General features: G+C 41.5%; 1 protein-coding gene across 4 annotated transcripts in view; it reads left to right on the top strand.

The window, feature by feature from the left end:
- The window catches only part of LOC120065174 (serine/threonine-protein kinase MARK1-like), a 76,901-nt gene that overhangs the window by 26,423 nt on the left and 29,528 nt on the right, over positions 1-20,950 (top strand). For all 4 annotated transcript variants that reach the window (XM_039015975.1, XM_039015967.1, XM_039015958.1 and 1 more), the window contains one exon: positions 1,663-1,716. In XM_039015975.1, coding sequence (XP_038871903.1) covers positions 1,663-1,716 — 54 coding nt within the window. The remainder of the gene's footprint in view (positions 1-1,662; positions 1,717-20,950) is intronic.

Here is a 20,950-nt window from a genome sequence, read left to right as displayed (position 1 = left end):
TCTGACCCAGCATGAGCCACAGTATAGGTTAAATTATTGATGCAATGTACGTCAGTACTCGCACCAGAGTGTTGAGTGAGAGAGGTTGTTACGTGTGAAATCAAACATTCCGGTATGCCTACTCCAAGATTAGCTGATAGGATGCGAATGCTTATGGTCTCGGGAGCCTGCTGTTTCTACCCAGTAATGGTGACCAATTACATATCCATATTTCAGAAGAGGAGAGGCTGTTTTTTGCAAGGGAGGCATATTCTACGATGCCTTTGATTCGCATTGTGCGAGTGTCATCTCCTATCCCAAAAATGATTGTGTGTTGATTATAGTGATTATGGTTAATTGTAGTCTTGGGGACTGATGCAACCTTTCTCAGTGACGCTTTAAAATGATCTATGGCACTGGGTTGTAAGATAAGAATTCCATATGCGTCTTTTAAAGGCACAATCTGTAACTTTCACCTCAAGTGCAGCGGCAGCCCTTTTGACCAGTTTATAATCTGTGGGGGTGGATCTGGACAAATGGAACTGCCGGTGAGTTATTGTATGTCTTTTAAATTACGCTCTTGCTGATGAGTTTGTACACCAACACAGGCCCAAATAAATCTACGTATTCCTCCTCTAAATTCCACTTTGAAGCAGATAATTTTTTGTACCAGGAGGACAAAACAGCAGCACTGCACCTAAAAGCAGCCACAGTCAAATTAAGGAGTGTCGCTTTAACTGTTGGACCATAACTTGTCTCTTTGAATGGTTAATCTTAGAAATTACGGATCGACACGAGAGTCTCTGGCCTAGACCTTGATAGATGAAATGGCCGCCTACTGCCTTTCACTATGAGAGTGTAGGCAGATCGGCATCACGTCCGAGGCTTCCTTTAAGATCCCTCACTCAGTGGCCAGGATACATTTTTATTTAACAATATGAACGGAACCAGCAGAGCCTGTATCGACCTCAGCAGTCATCTCTAGACATTTCTAAGAGCAGTCTCTCCTGAAATTGTGGTTGAGGAATGTCATTACAACCACGACCTCTCTCTGTGTGTGTGTGTGTGTGTGTGTGTGTGGGGGGGGGGGGGGGGGGGGGGGCTAGGAGGTGTCATTATGTGTTGGTGTGTGTGCGTCCAAATTACATCCTCAAACTGTCCTCCTTTCAAAACATAAATCAGTTTGTGCATTTGCAGCCTCCATAACAGGGACAGAGTTTTTTTTCTATTTTGTTTCGCCAGCAGACAGCAAGAATTGGGCCTGAATAGATTTTCAATTTTGAGCTTGAGTTACCAACCCAAGGCTGTCGAATCTGCACTCTGGTGACTTGATCCTTCTGTTCTGAGGAAAGCACACCTCGTGTGGTGCTAACCATGATGCTAAATTGACCATTTAATCATAACTTTCTGTTTGTGTCCTAAATGGCACCATATTCCCTATATAGTGTGCTACTTTTGACCAGGGCCCATAAGGCGCTGGTCAAAAGTAGCGCACTACACATGGAAAAGGGTGCCATTTGTGACACACCTCTCTCTCAGAAGCTCCTCAAACTTCGTTAAACCTGGGTTAGGATAGAGGATCAAAACCTTCCATTGTCAACACAAAATGGGTGATGTCACAGGGCTTTGGCCTGATGTGATTGGTGTGTAAAGTCTATTTCTTGTTTGTCTCCGCTCCCGTAGGTTGCCGTGAAGATAATAGACAAAACGCAGTTGAACCCCACTAGTCTACAGAAGGTAAGGCCTCACATTCAAACAACTCTTTCTCTCTCTCCCTTTTCTCTTCTCTTCCTCCCCTCTCTTGCTCTCTCTGTTAAACACAGTCTATGATGGGTGAGCACAGAGATCAGATGATGATATCAATACAACCTCCCTTTTGTGTTTTGCGTCAGACACTGGATGACATTGTGTATGAGAGACCAGAGCCACACAGGGGCCATGTTCGTGAACTTTTGCTGAGACCATTGGTTTAAACCATTGGTCTTAAATGGCTAGCTGCTAGCTTTTTTCATAGGCCAACCTGGCAAAATTAGCCACGGTGCTGGGGCCGACTAGCTGAGCAGAAAATTATATCCGGTAACTAAGTCCTTATCAGCCAATTAAAATTGGCGACGTAGCTGGACCTGATCCCAACACTTTTCCACTAAAGCATCCTCACCAGAAATCCACTGCACGTTCTGATAATCAAATGAACTACGTCACGTGCAAATATGTGTCTTGACAATTAACTCAGTGAATGGTGCCTAGTTCCATTTACGCTGTAATTTTGGATCCCCCCATGGGGTGATAATTTTTCTTTTGAAATGTAGAATAACATTCATTGAGGTATTGTGTTGAGAGAAAAAAGAATCTGTCATCACCATGCAAAATTAAGATTTGGAATGAATTCCATAAGGAATTTTCAGCCTTGTTCACAAACACATTGCTAGGACCTAATAATCATATTGCATGGATGTGTATACCTACATGTAGGCCTACATCATTTTATATGCATTGTTATAATTATCTCCTTCATCACTTATACACATATTTGACTTGAGGACCAGCAGTGGAGTGGTAATTCCTTAAATAAATAAAAAAACACTTGCTCCGTAAAGTGATTTGAACTCTCAGCCATTGAACTTTGAGCCAACTGTCTTAGTGGACTATGCCACCAAATAGTCATAATGGTCAGGAGAAAATACAACCGTTGACAAGATCTCCAACATCTTCAATCTTTTTATGAAGGATGTAGATACGAATATAAATGTATAATCCTCTTGAAAAAAGAAATAAGAACAATCTTGTGAAAGCACAATATTTCGTATATATGCGGAAGTGTGCCTTACTGCCTTTTGAATTTTGTGTAACATCAGTACAGTAGCCTGGTCAAGGAAGCATCATTCAAAAAGTGTGCAAAACATTAGGAACACCTGCTTTCCATGACACGGACCAGGTGAAAGCTATGATCCCTTATTGCTGTCACATGTTAAATCCACTTCATTCAGTGTAGATGAAGGGGAGAAGCTTGGTTAAAGAAGGAATTTTAAGCCTTGAGACATGGATAGTGTATGTGTGCCAGTAACCACGTTTCCATCCAACCATTTCACGCGGAGGAATTACCGGTTTGAGTGTGTCAAGATCTGCAACGCTTCTGGGTTTTTCACTCAACAGTTTCCCGTGTGTATCAAGAATGGTTCACCACCCAAAAGACATCCAGCCAACTTGGCACAACTGTGGGAAGCATTGGAGTCAACATGGGCCAGCATCCCTGTGGAACGCTTTTGACACCTTGTAGAGTCCATGCCCTGACGAATTGAGGCTGTTTTGAAGGAAAAGGGGGTGCAACTCAATATTAGGAAGGTGTTCCTAATGTTTTGTACACTGTATTAGCACACTCCACTTACCAAGAGCATTGGTAACAAACAAAAACCAAGCAGTTGTCATGCATGACTGTTAGTCGCTTTGGATAAAAGCATCTGATAAATGGCATATATTAGTTGGATAGTTTAACTATCTCCCTCTAGTGGCCAAGTTGACCTGTTTAACAAATGCAATTGGATAGTGTCTCTACCATTTTAAGGTCTCTGATAGGTCAAATCAAATGTATTTATATAGCCCTTCTTACATCAGCTGATATCTCAAAGTGCTGTACAGAAACCCAGCCTAAAACCCCAAACAGCAAGCAATGCAGGTGTAGAAGCACGGTGGCTAGGAAAAACTCCCTAGAAAGGCCAAAGCCTAGGAAGAAACCTAGAGAGGAACCAGGCTATGAGGGGTGGCCAGTCCTCTTCTGGCTGTGCCAGAATAGGTTGATATGTTTTTTTTATTACCAAATGTAGTTATCTGCTCAGCTGGCCATCCCCAGAATCGTGGCTAATTTTGCCAGGTTGGCCTATGAGAAAAGTTGGCAGCTTGCCATTTAAAACCAATGGTTTAAATCAATGGTTTTAGCAAAAGTTCGAGTTCACGACCCCCAGGATTAGGCAAACCTTCCTCCATTTAGGCTCCAAGCCTTCCATAATAGCAACAATATGATAAGGATTCTAATTGGATAGTGATGTCACATGGCTTTTGATGCCAACGTGCTGCCAATGGAAATTCAACATCTCAAACCCAGTTTGCTAAAATATGTTGAACAGTGAATGCTTATTACCTTTGATGCAGCGCTTCCCTTGGTTCGGAGATGTGGTTGGGCCTATGGCTAGGCCTTGTGATGTTAAGAGCAACCTTGTTGTGTCTAGGTCTGATAGGATGGGTTTAGCTGTAGATAATCTGGGTTTGGTGGAATAGGATTGAGTTGCACCTAGACACTGATCTAAAATCAGTTTAGCCATTTTCACCCCCTAATGGTTAAAGGTATGACTGGGGGAGGGTAAGCTGGTCCTCGATCAGTTGTTAAGGGAAACCTTTACCTACAGCGGGGCTGGTTGACAGTGTCAAACTGCACCCTCACTAGATTCCTTCCAGCATAAGTATTTTAAAATGTTGTCCTGTGTTTTGAAACGTAACGCATCTGCGACACCTGCAAGACATTTCTCTTTCCAGTAACTTAGCTGTGACACAACAATGAACCTGAACCAAAATCTTCTGACAGTCCTCCATTTCAAACCCAGAGCTTGTTTGTGAGCTCGATCAGTGGTCTCGGGGGAAGTGTGCTCGGTTCACTGGAAATATGACCCTGAACCGGGAGACAGAAGCATACCAGGTCTCCTCTTTTTACATTGAAATCCAAACACCAAAAATCCCCTAGATACAACTTTAGCAGGCTATGTCATCTGGTGCTGCCTGGGGAATGAAACGTTGGTCATTACAATACCATTATTATAGGTTTACATGCAGAGGGCTCCTAGCAACGCACACAAAGAAACCCAAGAATTTCTGGGATTGCTGAACTGTAATTTCATAAACTAGCGATTTACCGATTTAGCGAGTAAGTCATACATTTATCTAAAATGTACAATGGTTTTGTTGGGGAAAACGACCAAGGGACATGTTATTATCTTAGTGTTTTGGGTATGGGTTATAACCGTTTAATGTATGAAGAGAACTGTGGCATGACGATTGTATAAAATCAATATGTGGGCCTATTTTGTGCCTCAAAAATATGCTATGTGTAACTAGCTGGTCTTGTGAGGTCAAGTCACCATTGCATTTTCAGCTTTTAAACTCATTTCTGCATATCTATATACTGTGGTATATTAAAGGTCCAATGGGTTTTCATCTTAATATCAAATCAAGAGTATTGTCTGATTTCGTTATCAACAAATGTGGCAAAATGCACAAAATCAAGTGTATTGTTTTGATTGTCTTGTGTCAGGTGAATTGTTGTGTCCTCAACTTTGGTCTAATAATTTCCCCAAACTGTTCACTTTCAATTGCTACCATGGTTAGCATATGCTTTTCATATTTATTCTGTAAGAAACATTTCAATTTATTCCTATCCGTATAGGCCCATTCCCACGAGTGTCAAGGGTTAAGATGGCGTGTCGCCTTGTTAGCGTCCAAAAGCGGAAGTTGTATCGCAGGCTTCTGGTTGGTTCCGACCACACAGAGGGTGCTCGCGTTTCAGCTCGGTAATGAGTCACGCTAGAGTCGCTAGCTCGCTTTCGCTCATACTCTCACACCACGAGCAGTTCTGGTGGTGGATGTCATTCAGAACACCCTGCATCGGCCTGTCTAGGATGGGTGGATGGATGAATGAAGGGAAGGATGATCTTAACAGATAGACGGACAAACAGAGTTAGACAGAAACATTGTGATCGTTTAGGTACAGTTTTCCTTTAGTACATGAAACAGGACGTAGGCCGGCTTGTGACTTCTTCATAGGAGGCCGAATCTGTCGATAATGGCCCGAGACACTTATAATGCGAGGGCCATCCACGCTATCGTATTCCAGCTGATCAATAGCTCGCATTAGGCCCCATTTGCTCTGTGAGGGTCAGTGATTTCTGAACCAACCACATCCTCCCCCAGCCATGGGTGCTTTGTCCTTCAACACAAAGGGTGCACGTCAGTAGTCTTAGAAGGCCTCCTCCCCTCTTCTTCCATCTGTGCGTACCTGAAATAAAGTTGAATATAGTTTAGAGACCACTCCTCGTTTTTATTTCCAAGTGAAAGCAAATTCCTAAAAGGCATTTGACATATTGCTGTCACTTTATCCCGTGTTTTCAGAACTGTGCAGATGAAGAGAGGAAGCCGCATTGGACTATCGAGACGCACGCGCCATGAGTTCTAGCATTATAAAAACACAGTGTGGGATTTGTCAAAGCTCCGCAAGCCTGTTACCCTGCTAGTATTCTGCTACATTATTTTTTCCCCCGGTGTGGTCGGAAAAGCTCAAAATGGCCCAACATCTGCCCGTCAATTACTTGACCATGCTGCAAAGTACCTCCAAGGGAAGGAATTTTCAGGGCCTGTTTTCTGATTAATCATTTCGAGACTGCTTTGACTCCCCACAAGACACATCTCTGTTGGCTCGCTGGTGGAGCAGTAGACTTGACCAGGGCATTTTGATTTGTGCAGCCCATAGTCCATACTCATAAATTACCCCTCTAAAATCTTGAGTGGAATTTGGCCTGCATTGAATAGATCAGTGGTTCCCAAACTGTGGGGTGCAGCCCCTACGGGGCACGAGAGGTCAGCAGGGGGGGGGGGCTTTCAACTTACTCTTGAAAGTAATGGTAGAATGCACAAGGTAAAATTTCAAAATTGGGTAGTGCATCATCAGTTCCTTTTGCCATGTCAGTCATTGCATACCTTAGAGCTTTTTATAACTTGTCACATGTCTAGATCAACTTGTCAGGTAATGTTTTTTAGCCCATAGATTTTGTGGTAATGTTTGAGTCACTCAAATATCACATGAAAACAAATTAGACATGGCAAAATGTATAGAATTGCAAGAAATAACCTTTAAACCTGCAACATTTTATCTTTGCCAACAAGAGGGGCGTAAACAGTTTGTCATGAACAGTGCTTGTGCCCATAGAAATAGATGTGGCGGGATGTTCCCCAATGCTGGAAGGGGGGCCTGAGTGAAACATTTGGGGAACCCCTGGAATTGAAACTTGCTTGGTAGGCTATGTATTGTTAAGAGAATGTCCAAATTGTTTGTGTTGACCTCCGAGTATCAAGTATATGTTATTTTATTTGGGGATTTAATTTGTCTGCTATTGCCTGTATGTTTTTCTCTCGTCTATCAGTGAATTTCATACAAATAAAAATTGTGAGAAGTTAGTTATTCTTTTTAGATTAAATATATTTACATTAGGAATGTCAAATGATTATAATAATGAATCAAGTTAATAGGATTAGTTAAAAGTGATTAATCCCCCAAAAATGATTTGCTCAAATTTGGCCTTAAAGAACAATTTTTCCATTTAAAAAGCATTGCATTGAGTTACAGGCAAACTCTGCTTTGATTTGTAAGGTATGGAAACACAATTATCTACATCAGAATGTTTTAATAGCATTTTCAACATAAACACAAAAGTCACTAACATAGCTTTAACCTCTCTAGGGTATGTGGGACGGTAGCGTCCCACCCCTTCAACAGCCAGTGAAACTGCAGGGCGCCAAACTCAAAACAGAAATCCCATAATTTAAATTCCTCAAGCATACGAGTATTTTACACCATTTTAAAGCTACACTTGTTGTAAATCCAGCCAAAGTGTCCAATTTCAAAAAGGTTTTACGACGAAAGCACACCAAACGATTATGTTAGGTATGAGCCAAGTCACAGAAAAAGACAGCCATTTTTCCAGCTAAAGAGAGCATTAACAAAAAGCAGAAATAGAGATCAAATGAATCACTAACCTTTGATAATCTTCATCAGATGACACTCATAGGACTTCATGTTACACAATACATTTTTTTGTTTGTTGGTAAAGTTCATATTTATATCCAAAAATCTGAGTTTAGGCAAGACGCTACTGTATCACTTGGCAAAAAGCCTGAGAAAATGCAGAGCCCCAAATGAAAATTATTTACTATGAAAATTACTATAAAATCAAACTTTCATTAAATCACACATGAAAGATACCAAATTAAAGCTACACTGGTTGTGAATCCAGCCAACATGTCAGAATTCAAATAGGCTTTTCAGCGAAAGCATACGATGCTATTATCTGAGCATAGCATCATAGTAAACAAAAGAGAGAAAACATTTCAACCCAGCAGGCGCGACACAAAACGCAGAAATATAAATATAATTCATGCCTTACCTTTGACGAGCTTCTGTTGTTGGCACTCCAATATGTCCCATAAACATTACAAATGATCCTTTTGTTCGATATATATCCAAAATGTCCATTTATTTGGCACGTTTGATCCAGAAAAACACCGGTTCCAACTTGCTCAAACATGAAGACAAAATATATCAAAGGTTACCTGTAAACTTTGCCAAAAAATTTCTAACTACTTTTGTAATATAACTTTAGGTATTTTTTAACGTTAATAATCGATAAAATTGAAGACGGGATGATCTGTGTTCAATACAGGACTAAAACGAAATGTTGCATGCCTTCTGTTTGATTGAAGCGCAAGTACAGGACACCTGGAGTGCCTCGACTTCAAGATGGCCGTATTTCTTCATTACACAAAGGAATAACCTCAACCTATTTCTCATGACTGTTGACATCTAGTGGAAGCCATAGGAACTGCAAACAATTTGCTTAGAAATCTGGTTTCCCAATGAAAACTCATTGAAAAGACAGTGACCTCAAAATAAAAAAATTCTGAATGGTTTGTCCTCGGGGTTTTGCCTGCTAAATAAGTTATGTTATACTCACAGACATGATTCAAACAGTTTTAGAAACTTCTGAGTGTTTTCTTTCCAAATCTAATAATATGCATATCTTATCTCCTGGGGATGAGTAACTGGCAGTTGAATTTGGGTATGCTTTTCATTCAAATGTGAAAATGCTGCCCCCTACCCTAGAGAAGTTAAGTAGGCATATACTCCCTCTTATCGATGTTCATGAAGTTTAACACTTGCGCACAGCAGTCTGACTGACTCTCTCTCTCTCTCTCTCACACACACATACATACACACATACACACACACACACACACACACACACACACACACACACACACACACACACACACAGCTTTAAGTACTGTTAATGTTTCAAGCATTCTAAATGAGTGTGACTTTAGTTTGGTTCCCCAACTGGCATCCCGTGGTCTGAATTTTGGCCCCCCAGTTCTCTGAACAAAAAAATCAACTATATTTAAAATAATTGTTGGGCATAACACTGTAAAAACACCAGCAAATCAGCTCCAAGTTTAGGAAATCTGTTCCAAAGTATTCCCACACATAGTAGAGGGATATATGTGATTGTGTACAAATGTAAGCAAGTTTTTAAATTATTATGTTTTAGTCAAACGTTATGTCTTTGGGATTTTTGCGGTCTATTTGCAGTCAAATTATTTGTAGGCTTAATTATGTTCTGGCCCGCGGCTGAATCCTGTTGATGATCCCTGGGCTATGGGGGGTACTGACTCTATGGATGCAAAGAACAGAGCTTTTAAACTTGTCCAACAATGTTATGAATACACTTTAACCATCTGTACTGTTCAGGTAACTTTACACACACAGGCCTGCACACTCTCTTTCGCGCACTCTCATTTTTATTTAACCTTTATTTTATCAGGGAGTCCATCTGAGACCAAAACACATTTTTCAGTAATACGGTCCTGTCAGCTTTTTGAATTGCCAGAACATAAAATGCAAGAAAACGTTGAAGATTGTTCCACAAATAATGTGCAAGAGAACTAAAAGCTGATTTACCTAACTAGTGACCAAAGGCATTTCCAGAGTTAATCATCCCTGAGACTGGGTGTGGTAACTCGTTGTAGAAGAAGAAGAGTGAATGAAGCTGCTATAGCGAGCAGCCCCCTCTGCTGGACAAAACAAGCAAAACGCGATTGAGACGTCAACCGGTAGGCTCTGCTGCCCGGTCTTTCTTGCCACTTAAAATATTATTTCACTTTGCAGTCTGTTTTTAATGCACTGTTAAAAACGGGGACATTTCCGGGGACAGCTCCAGCCGGGGACAGGCCACCAAAAACGGGGACTTTCCCCGGAAAACGGGGACGTCTGGTCACCCTACTCTAGGGTAGCACCAGGGTGTAGCCGGATAACAGCTATTTTCCCATCCTCCTCTTGGTACATTGACTTCAATACAAAATCTAGGAGGCTCGTGGTTCTCACCCGCTTCCATAGACTTTCACAGTAATTATGGCGACTTTTGAAGGATGTCCTCCAACCTGTCTGAGCTTTTGCAGTATGAACTGCATGTTGTCCACCCAATCAAAGGATCAGAGAATGAATCGAGTTCTGAAAGCATAAGCTACAGCAAGCTAGCACTGCAGTGCATATAGTGTGGTTCGTGGTTGACTCAAAGAGAGAGAAAGACAATAGTTGAACAATTTTAAATAAATACATTTCTTAAATTAAGGAGAAGCAGCAGCAGGGAGGGAGAGAATTAGCATTTGTTTCTAGGTTTACCTTTCACTTAGCTAATGCAGCTAATTTAGCCTACTCAATAGCCTGACTCAGAGGAATGCTATGTATGTTAGCTAGCTGGCTAAGGCTATCCAACACTGCAACTCTTCCAAGTCAAGGTAAGCTTTCGGTTGTTAATTTATTGCCAGCCCGGGCCCACCGGTGTAACTGCTAATCTCCTTGCTGTACACTAACGTTACCGCGTGATTGTACACATGGATTAGATTAGTGTTGTCACGATAACAGAATTTGATTTCGATACCCACGCAAGGTTTATTATCACGATACTCGATACCATAACGATACTTGATAGCGCGGCAAAAAAATAAGCATATTATCCAAAGTCACAGAATTCAGCATATTTTGCGTATCACAAAGTACTAGGGTAGTGAATTAATGTTTGCTTTAGCTGTAAGTTAGCAAGTAAAGTTAGACTACAAAGCTGGAAGCTACTGGTATCTTCTTGCATTGTAAAGTGTTCTAGCCTTTATGGACATTGTTTTGCGAACAGTAATGACCAGTTTCAACATTCCTAAATGCCGTGTCACATTATTCATGTGTGTTAACTTATTTGCAGCCCAGACTCCCAGTGCAGGCTAAGTGGAGCAGGCACGGTGCGCTCAAGCTATAAGGGGGACATCAACTGCGCTGATAGACAGACTTGATCCGTGAGACATTTAACAGAACCGTTTTTGATGTTCCAATATCGGAAAAGTAGTTTCTGTATACTGTACAGCACGCGTTAGTTCTGGTTTGTTGATTTAATGGTATAACGTTACAATGGTGATAACGATGTAGGCTGTGTAGCGATTTATGGTATGAAAGTTTGGCTTTTGAGAGGTTTTTGAATCTGGTCACAAACGGATGTGTTGTGCACTGAAGTCCACAAGCGATGGAAAAAGGTGAAAGGAGGAGAACATGTAGATGCGAGAAAGAATTGTACAATGAGTAAAGGGATGATGCTGTTTGTGGCTGGTATGAATGTGAACTCTATTAATTCTGCCGATTTCTGTTGCAAAACGTTTTTTTAAACGAAAGCAAACGGGTAGGGACCTACCTGAATTTATCCAATCATTTTAGTTACAACTGTTTGGACGAATGATTACCCCAGATCAGCTAGATGCAGATGAGTGTGCAAGGTGGTATTGAATGTGTCACTGTCTGTCACCTTGATTACCCCGATTTTGTATCTTGACCTGTGCACTTACTTTATAAACTTTTTAATTTGTTGGCTAGTTTGTAGCAAACTCATGGATAAAGGGCAAATTTGAGTATCATGTAGTAGCCTAAACCTAAACTGTACATTGAGCTGGGTGAATGGAATATGAGTTAGTTATCCAATATGTTGTAGTAGAAATATGGCCATGCTCATAAAAAAAAAAAAAGAATGTGCTCCCTAATCTTAAACGGCACCGACCGCCACGGTCATATCAGGTCGGTTATGATATAGTTCCCATAGTTGGAACGCACCAGTCACATGAAGGCTAATGCAAATTCAGGGGTCAGAACCTGGTAATATCAGGATGTAGGATGGGACATAAACCAAACAATTTCAATTACTAATTTCTCTGAACAAAAATTCACCAAATTCACTGAGAATACATTACAATACTCCGAGCCGCAACTCCATACTACTAGTCAGACATGGAGAACTGATGCTGTATACTCGTTATATGGGTGGGATTGGCGTGGGGTCTGTGGGTGGTTTTTGACTATTTCTTTGGATTCCTCATGTCTTACTCATTGTTAGGAAAAAGTTTGGTCCAAATCGGATGTTAGGTATTCTATTTATATGAATCCTGTAAAATAAAAGGGCCAATAAGGGTGCAATCAATTAGCTTAATTTCTCAGATCAAATTTATATTTCAACAAAATAATGTTTGCAGGAATGCTAATCTTATCTGTTTCTAACTGGGGTCCCGAGTGTCGCAGCGGTCTAAGGCACTGCATCTCAGTGTAAGAGGCGTCACTACAGTCCCTGGTTCGAATCCAGGCTGTATCACATCCGGCCATGATTGGGAGTCACATAGGGCGGGGCACAATTGGCCCACCGTCGTCCAGGTTTGGCCGGGGTAGGCCGTCATTGTAAATAAGAATTTGTTCTTAACTGACTTGCCTGGTGAAATAAAGGTTAAATAAAATAACTACAGAAATGATTTCAGAGCAATCTGAGATGGTGGGTGTCATGGCTTGCTGATATGACATGGATATGACATGACATGGCCCATAGATGTAGGAAGAGGGCTCATCTTTGTACCTTTGCCATAATGCAAAAGAGGGCTCATCTGTGTCAATGGTTGTAACTTCTGGAAGCAATTAACAAGCCTAGCTTAACGGACATTTTTCAACGTGTGCGTCATTGTCACGTGTGTGTGTGTGTGGTTTGTCTTGAAATGTGCAGCCCGGCTGCTGCACTGAACAGAGTTTTTAATGATGTGGGGTAAATCAGAGTGCGTGTGTGTGTGTATGAGCGCCTGAGAAAGCGGTTCAGCGGAAACCAAGAGCGAGTCGGAAAGATGGACCCACAGACACATATATCCAGAACACTGTCAACGAATTCCACCCTCGCCGGAAGTTGTACACTTGTCAAAGTCAGCTCGGAATGTTGTTGTGGCATCGTGGTGGATTGCTAAAAATATCCCCTAGATTTCGCCATGTCTGTTGCTCAGCTCAATGCACAGGAATGCATTACAAATTGCATATTAAGAGTGAGGAGAAAGGAGCATCCTTAAGGACCTCTGAATAGAATTTGTTGGGTAGTCAAATGGGTGTGTTTTGTGAGGAGCCTATTGAAAAAATGATAACAGAATGAAGTCAGGGTAGTGTTAATTTCAAATGAGAAAATGTATATATTTCTAATTTGATGGTGCTTAATAACATGGTAGCAGTCCACAACTCCATAGTCAGCGACAGACTAACTACAGTTGAATTACCCAAATAGTTCTCTGGTTGTTCAGTGGATACTATTCGACGTTACTTGTCGTTTACGTCCTCCAATTTGACTTGGTACAGAAACGGACTGGCAATTGAGCATGGGTTGGTCCATCTGTAGCCCAGTGGGCGGGTTTTGCGCAGAATGGTCATTAATTGTCTGACAATGGGGGGCCTCGAGGGAGAAAAACTGTCTGGTGTGTTAGAAATGCCCATGCCACTTTCTGGTCCCAGTGGTTACGTCGACTATTTCCTAAGCATAACTGTAGTAGTATAAGGCCGCCGTAATGTAAAACATCTCCCATTCCATACATTCCTACCCATTATTAATTAGTAAGGCTGCTTCATTTGTCTTAGTTTGTTTCCTCTCAGTTTAAGGTTGATTTGCTGTATCATTTGCTTTAATTGGCTTGTCCATTTTCAATTGGTGTACTCAAGCGTGTTCCATGATAATACATCAGTCTGAGCTATAAGGCCACTTCTACTCTGCAGTTACCATGGTAGTACTAGAACAGCTAGCTGTATATCATTCTCATATAAAGCCTTTCATTCTAAAACTACTGTAACTGTACTACTAAAAGGCAGGAGGCCTTTTTTGCCTTTTTGGTAGGCCGTGATTGTAAATAAGAATTTGTTCTTCACTGACTTGCCTAGTTAAAGATCAAAATAAACTCGAATCATCATCATCTGATCTGCTGGGGTCGACGGGATGAAAAGTCTGTCTTCCAGAGCTTCCTGTCATCCATTGCAGACGCAGTCTCCTCCTCCAGTCCGGTGTCGCTCCTTAGCTGGATAATGATGTTAGTTGTACTACTATGAGTACTAATAATACAAAACCAGTAAACACTGCATGTTCCCTGGGCTGGTACCCGTCTGGCCTATCTGCCGTGTCAGGCCTGGGCTCTGTCAGGCCTGACATTTTGGAGCGCGACAGTGCTCGTGAGGAGAACAAAGGGACAGGACAGAATCCAAATGTGATCAATTGATCTGTCACTCTATTGTTGGGGGAGATTTTTGTTGGGGCCGGTGGTGATGGGTGTGGTGAGAAAGAGCCCCCACCCCTCTCCTGCTTCGTGCTGCTCCATCATTTAGCCTTTTGCCTTTCTCTCTCTCTCTCCCTCTCTTTCCATCTCTTTTTTAGTTTCGCATCTTGCATTCTAAGCAGGTAGGTGACCTTTCCGCTTCCCGGACTTTTCCACACATTGTTGTCTGTGCGTGTCTGCGACACTTTCATTGTAGCGTTTACTCTTTTATGTATGTTGTCTTCACGTGTATCATACAGGTTTGTGTGGGCGCGTGTATATGTTCGCCATATTTTTGAAGTTCGTACACTTTTCACTGTGAAAGCACTGTGCACGTCACTTTGTGGATGTCCTCACTATTTCCCATGTGGCTGATCACCCCCCCCCCACCCATTTGTACTGCTTCTTCTGTGATAGTGTTTCATTATCTTTTTCAACACCATTTAAAAACAACTTGTGTGTTCCTGGAAATCTGGAGTAGCCAGCATAATGGAAAAAAGTAGCTGTATTTGATATCGCTAAATGTATTTTCAAAGGGGGAGAATGAGAAATGTGTTTGTATAATGTGACCAAAATGGCAGCTGTTCTTACTATGGCTGTCTATGTGTGTAAATTACTAATTGTAATTTAGTTTTGTGCACATATTACTTCATTAAATAGATACGTGTGTTATTAAAGGCCATGTGGGCTGGGCACCAATAGGTGTATGATACTGGAATAGAAGGAGCAAGCTAGGGGGCGCGGTGGCATGCCCCACCACAAAACTTTTGCCCTACAAAATCAAATTTGGTGGCCACTTTAACACCCCAGTAACATAAGGTGTTAGTGGTCAGCTATTTGGCTGGCAGCTGACACTTATGGAACACACTGGTCTAAGCTTTGTCTGGACAACATGCCAGTCATAGTGCAGTAGCACTGCTTGTCCTATAAACAGTGGTCACCAACCGGTCGATCGACTTGTCGATCTCCAAGGCATTTCTAGTCGATCGCCAAACATTTCTGAAGCCTTGTTTTCCTATTTTTTAAAATTGTATTAGTCTCGGCTGGTGGTGGTAGGTGCTGCCAATTCAGCTGCCCTGCGCGCCGGGTAGGCAAACCGTTGCCATTTCATGTGTCTGAAGGTACAAACTCTGCCTTCCCGGTGGGCCTGGAGAGGAAATCAAGTGCACTATGCCTTCGCTGGCCAATCAGATTGCTCAGATGACCGAGTCTGCAGGCATAAAAGAAAGCTACGGCAAAATTGATACTGTGAGATTTTAAAACCATGACTAGAGAGAGACTGTCAACGATTACAGCAAAGAGCTGCTGTTTTTATGAGTTCATGTTTAAGTTCTTACTCGGCAATGTCAACACTTTGTATTCAACACTTTTTTATAACCCATAAATGTGCGTTCTTCCTATTTCCACTCAGAGCTACAACAAGCAGTGCAGCAGTAATGAATGAGTAGGAAAATGTATCTATAGGTTTGCGTTGTTGTTATTATTAGCGGCTTGGGTCTTATTTAATATCAAGGAATATTTCACTTTCTCTGTTCATAGGAGTAACAACATGAATTTGTGCAGGAGGCAGAAATAATGCGGTGCGACTCGAGTTTTGCCATCAGCTGGAAGACGGTGTCCCTTTTTGGTCAGTGTCAGTGGAGGAAAGGGCGAGCGGCCGGATGTTGAGAGACGGACACTCAGTCTGCTGCTGTCACCCTCCGCTGAGACTGACAATCAGATGAAGGCACCATCAGCCCAGTAAAATAAAAAATAAAATAATTTAAATGTATGCTCACTCAGCTGTGCCTCACAAGTAATACAACAAATGGATCGATTATCGGTGTGATCATATAGCCTACCTCAAATTTTGAAATATAATTTAAAAAAATGTTCCGAACAATATATTGGCGGGTAAATTCAAGCAAAGCCAGTATGCAGTGATAATGTATTGGGCCTATAGCTTACTGCACAAACCTCATTGCTACAGTACTGTTTTTAATTGGTTAATGTTGCATAGGCTTACATTTTTTAAGTCATGCTAATAAAAAATCAGAGCGGTGGATCTCTGCATGCATTTTGGCTCAGTGATCTTGACTCAGAAAAGGTTGGTGACCACTGTCCTATAAGGGTCATTTTTTATTTCTTTTAGAGTGTAATTCCACTCCCATTTGTATTTTTTCATGCTTTATTACAGATAGTTTAGAAACAGAGGGAGATAATGGGAGGAGGAGACATAGCAGGAATAGAATATGCAGGAATTGAATCTAGTCTCTGGTGGGAAGGCACATGTGGTTAAAGGAGCAATATGCAGAAATCGCTCCACCGTTACCTGATTCCAAAAATTCTTAATGTTACTCTAATTTCAGTTTGACAAAACAAGCAGTGTAGAGAATCATTGTACCATCTAAATCGCTGTGAAATATATTTTCCATAACCGAAAATATTGTATTTTGAGCTGTTTGAAGCTGGGGTAAAAATAAAGTAAAAGATGCAAAAACGAAACGTTATAAAGGGAAGCATAGAAATTGCTCAGATAGAACAGATATACCGCTTCTTAGACTTGCATTCAATAAGTGTCAGACCTATAACTCACATTTCTATGTGAATTTGGTCAGGTCGCCCAAAAAGTTACACATTGCAGCTTTCATTTAGGTTAATTAGATTGGTTTAAAGTAGGCTCTTGGTTTGTCCTAACACAGGTACAAGCACAGTGGGCATGTAACCATATTTTTGGGGGTTGGGACCGACCGAGGCAGTACTAACCAAAAATGTACTGATAATAAAACAGTTTTAATTTCCCGTTTTGAGAACGCTTTCATACAGTGGTGCCTGCTGAACGCAACCCAGCTCTCTGCAGTGGATAAGACTAGACTCCTGTGCTACTTGCGTCATGGGAGGCAGGCGAGGCTGGCCCACGTGTCTGTCACTCCGCATCAGCCAGTCAGGCATCAAGAGGCCACCCTAAGGGGGGCCCTTGGACACAAAGGGTCATGGGAGTAGAGGACTAGATAAACAGGGGATGGCTGTGTGGTTTCTCTGTAGTTCATTGAGAAATGTATGTGTGATTGCATGCTTGTGTGAAAGGGCTGACGTTGCTGTGATGTATGGGGAACTCTCTAGACTCTAGAGGTACTCTTAAGAGCAAGACGCATATGTGGTCCGAGACAGTGAATGACACACATCATTAATAAAAAACCAAAGATAATGCTCAAATTCGGTGTGTGCTTTTTAGTCTGCCCCTCTCCTCATATTTTTCTATGTGCATTTCAAAGAGGGTGGTTTGTGAGTGGTAGACTGGTTTGGGTGTACTGGGCAGAAATACCCCAATGCTCAAATACGCATGCATGGAGTTTACATATTGAATGTACACATCCACACGGTTAAAAATACACACAATCCGTTACTCACAAATGCTCGTTGCTCCCACCCAGCCTCGCTTTTCAAGGAGCCTATCACGAGCCGCGATGTCATGAATATGATTCGAGTTGAATCCCGTGGCTACAAGGCTCTCCCGTATCCAAGTGCGGAGCTTATTTATAGCCCTTGATCTAAAAATACAACCACTGTTCCTGCCCACTACAGCTTCACGCTTCTGCACACTGACGCCTCATTCTAATAGTGCACCTGTGTACAGTGTTTTCCCTGGTGTTGGGTAAAGTTGACCCTAGATGCTGATCTTGGGTCAGTATCGCATTTACCCCGGTAATGATTCATTTTAAGGTTAGGATTGGAGGAGGGGAAGCTGTTCCTAGATCTGTACCTAGAGTAATCTTTACCCCAAAACGTTTTCCTCATAGAAGGTGCTTCATCTTCACTCATTTCTATCAGGGCTGTGTGATTATGGCCTAAAAATTGTATCTCGATTATTACAGACTTATGGGCAATTCACAATATACAGTACATCTCGGTATTAATGTTTTCGCTAAATAAGCTTTGTTGTACAATTTTAAAGGTAAAATACACTGCATTTCAAACAGTCAGCAATAATCTAATGAATTCAGGGCTTGTGAAATTATACCTGGGCAAAATATATGCCTTCCACAACCATAAGACCCACTAATGTAATTATTTTATCAAAATCATTTTAACCTGCATTTTTGCAATCACTGATCTGGCTTTTAAGTCAGTCCAATGAAAATTCCCTTTGTTACAAATTTAACCAGAACCATGCATAATGCACATTCACTAATAATTACCAACTCCTTGTAGCAGGCATTATAGAACACACAGGTCTCGTATAAACAATCTCACAAGCAGAAGTTCACGTGCTAGTTGGTAGCCAGCTAATCTTTATATTTAAAGTATAGCCAAATTGGTTCTATTTGCTAGGTAACAAGGCAGAACAGTTGAATTGTTATGAACACACCTGTCTGTCTCCCAACTGTTTGAACAGCTTGTTAGCCTGTCCACTGTTCAGATGTTGAAATCAAGTGGTTTACCTTCTCAGAATGAGAACAAGTTGCCAATTCCTTAGATAATAGTTTTTTTTTAATGCTCATTTTATAAAACGTAGACTAGACAGCTAGTATAACAGTGTGTGACAAAAGCTGCTAGCGGTAAGTGGTACCACAATCCCGCGAGTGACAAACCTAGCATTCAGAATCAATGTTCATTGATACTCCTGTTTGAGTAGGTTTTGCTCTACGCTTCTTGAGGAGTTGAAACATACAAATTGTATCGTTAGAAAGGTTTTCTCTATTACAGTAAACTGTCTTATTGTGTTTCGGAGTCCTTGTGACCGGTTCTGTTGGACCAAACCTTCAATTGCAAATAGAGAGTTGAAGCTGTTTGCCAGAGAGGAAGAAGTGATCTGTCGTCTTTGTTGTTGTGAGTGGCAGGGGGAGTGGCTTGGGGTCTGCGGGCGAGTGGGAAGGTGCACAATACACACCGCACAGAAGGAGCGAAGGAGACGAGACCGAAAAGACAAACGCTCCTAAAAATGAAAAAGCATAATAGGAACTCGATTCTTGCGATACAGGCATTTGAAACATTTGCGCCGAAACAAATAAGAATGAATTCGATATCTATTCATTGTGATAATGACTCATAGGGTCATGGTTTGGTTTTCCCTTTGTTTCAGGGGAGGGGATTCTCTCACCAGGCACACTGATAAGATGAGTGTGTAAACCGTATAGCATCAATTGTAGAGCGTTATATTAGCATTTTTTGGGCAATAGCATCACCATACCCCGCAATACTATGTTAATGCATCCAAAAGGCAACATTTAGTACAAGCTTGTCTACTTACTCAGTTGATTTCCATACCTGTTTAATGCATGCTGGTAAGCGTTTGTGTGCATATGCACTGAACAGGAGAACCATAGTTCTTTCTATGTATGTTTATTGTTCCCCTCACCTTGAAAGACCTTGAGAGGGGATTCCCCGCTGGTTCAGTCAGAGGATGATGGCTGCCTCCCAAGTGGCACCCAATTCCCTATATACTGCACTACTTTGACCAGGGCCCATCGCACTATTTGGGTCCTAGTCAAAAGTAGTGCATTATATAGGCAATAGGGTGCCATTTGGGACACATATATTAGTGTTGTACGGTATACCGGTACCACGATAATATCACGGAACCAAAACGTCATGATACTTATGATATCAACATTTTAGAATACTGTAGTACCGTTTCATATGATACTACTAATCTTTTTGGGCCTACTGATCTGAAGAAACCGGTGGCGCCTGTTTATAAAATGTTTATTAATCAGTTTTGTTTATAATTTCGGTTAAAAAAAAAATAAGAAACAGCAACTAGTCACTTGTATGCGCCGCCCAATAATGTCCACTTTACTTTCATGCCAGGGTTTCTGTTAGGCAAATGTGGCGCAGGACATTTGACTGGCAACATTTTAAATGTACCAGATATTTGAGAAATCTGACGAACCCATATGCATTTTGTGCGTAACCTGATTAGGGCTTCCACCCACGGTTCTCAGAATGACCGGAATCACATTTAGGTTATGGTAATTCATATTAACAGAACATGCAAATCGAAGATGCAACGATGTGCAGTCTCTCTTACCGAATTCTGATGTGCACTTTGAAGATGTTCAAATAACTTTCCCTCGGCCAACGAGTAACAAACAGCAAAATCACTTGCCTGTGTCGATCTACTATCCCCTGTAGTAGAACCGTTGACCTATTCTATTGGTCAGCTTGTCGAGAAAGAAATAGCCTGTTCCAAACAGACAGTTGTGGGAAGATGGATCCCAAATTCATACAACCAGTAGGCCTAGGCTACATACAGAAAACACAATGCATCTGACGCAACAGATCTGAACGTTTATCTTAAAATGTTGATCAACTATTTCTTCACATTATAAGCGCAGCACTGTGCACAAGGCAGCAGGCTACGTGCAAATGTTTCTTCCATGGGGCAATTAGCGGGAAAACACCATTGTCAAAAGGCCACCGTGAGCAGTTTCATGTGACAGAGATTAAAATATCCGTTAGAAATTTAGAACGAGAGGAAATCGATTCAGATTCTTTTGAAGCAAGGTAAGACATGCCTCATATGTATTAAAACGTTCAGGTTTCAAAC

This window comes from Salvelinus namaycush, chromosome 2 (assembly GCF_016432855.1).
Source record: "Salvelinus namaycush isolate Seneca chromosome 2, SaNama_1.0, whole genome shotgun sequence".
Taxonomy (NCBI): domain Eukaryota; kingdom Metazoa; phylum Chordata; class Actinopteri; order Salmoniformes; family Salmonidae; genus Salvelinus; species Salvelinus namaycush.
This window is presented reverse-complemented; position numbering and strand designations above follow the sequence as displayed.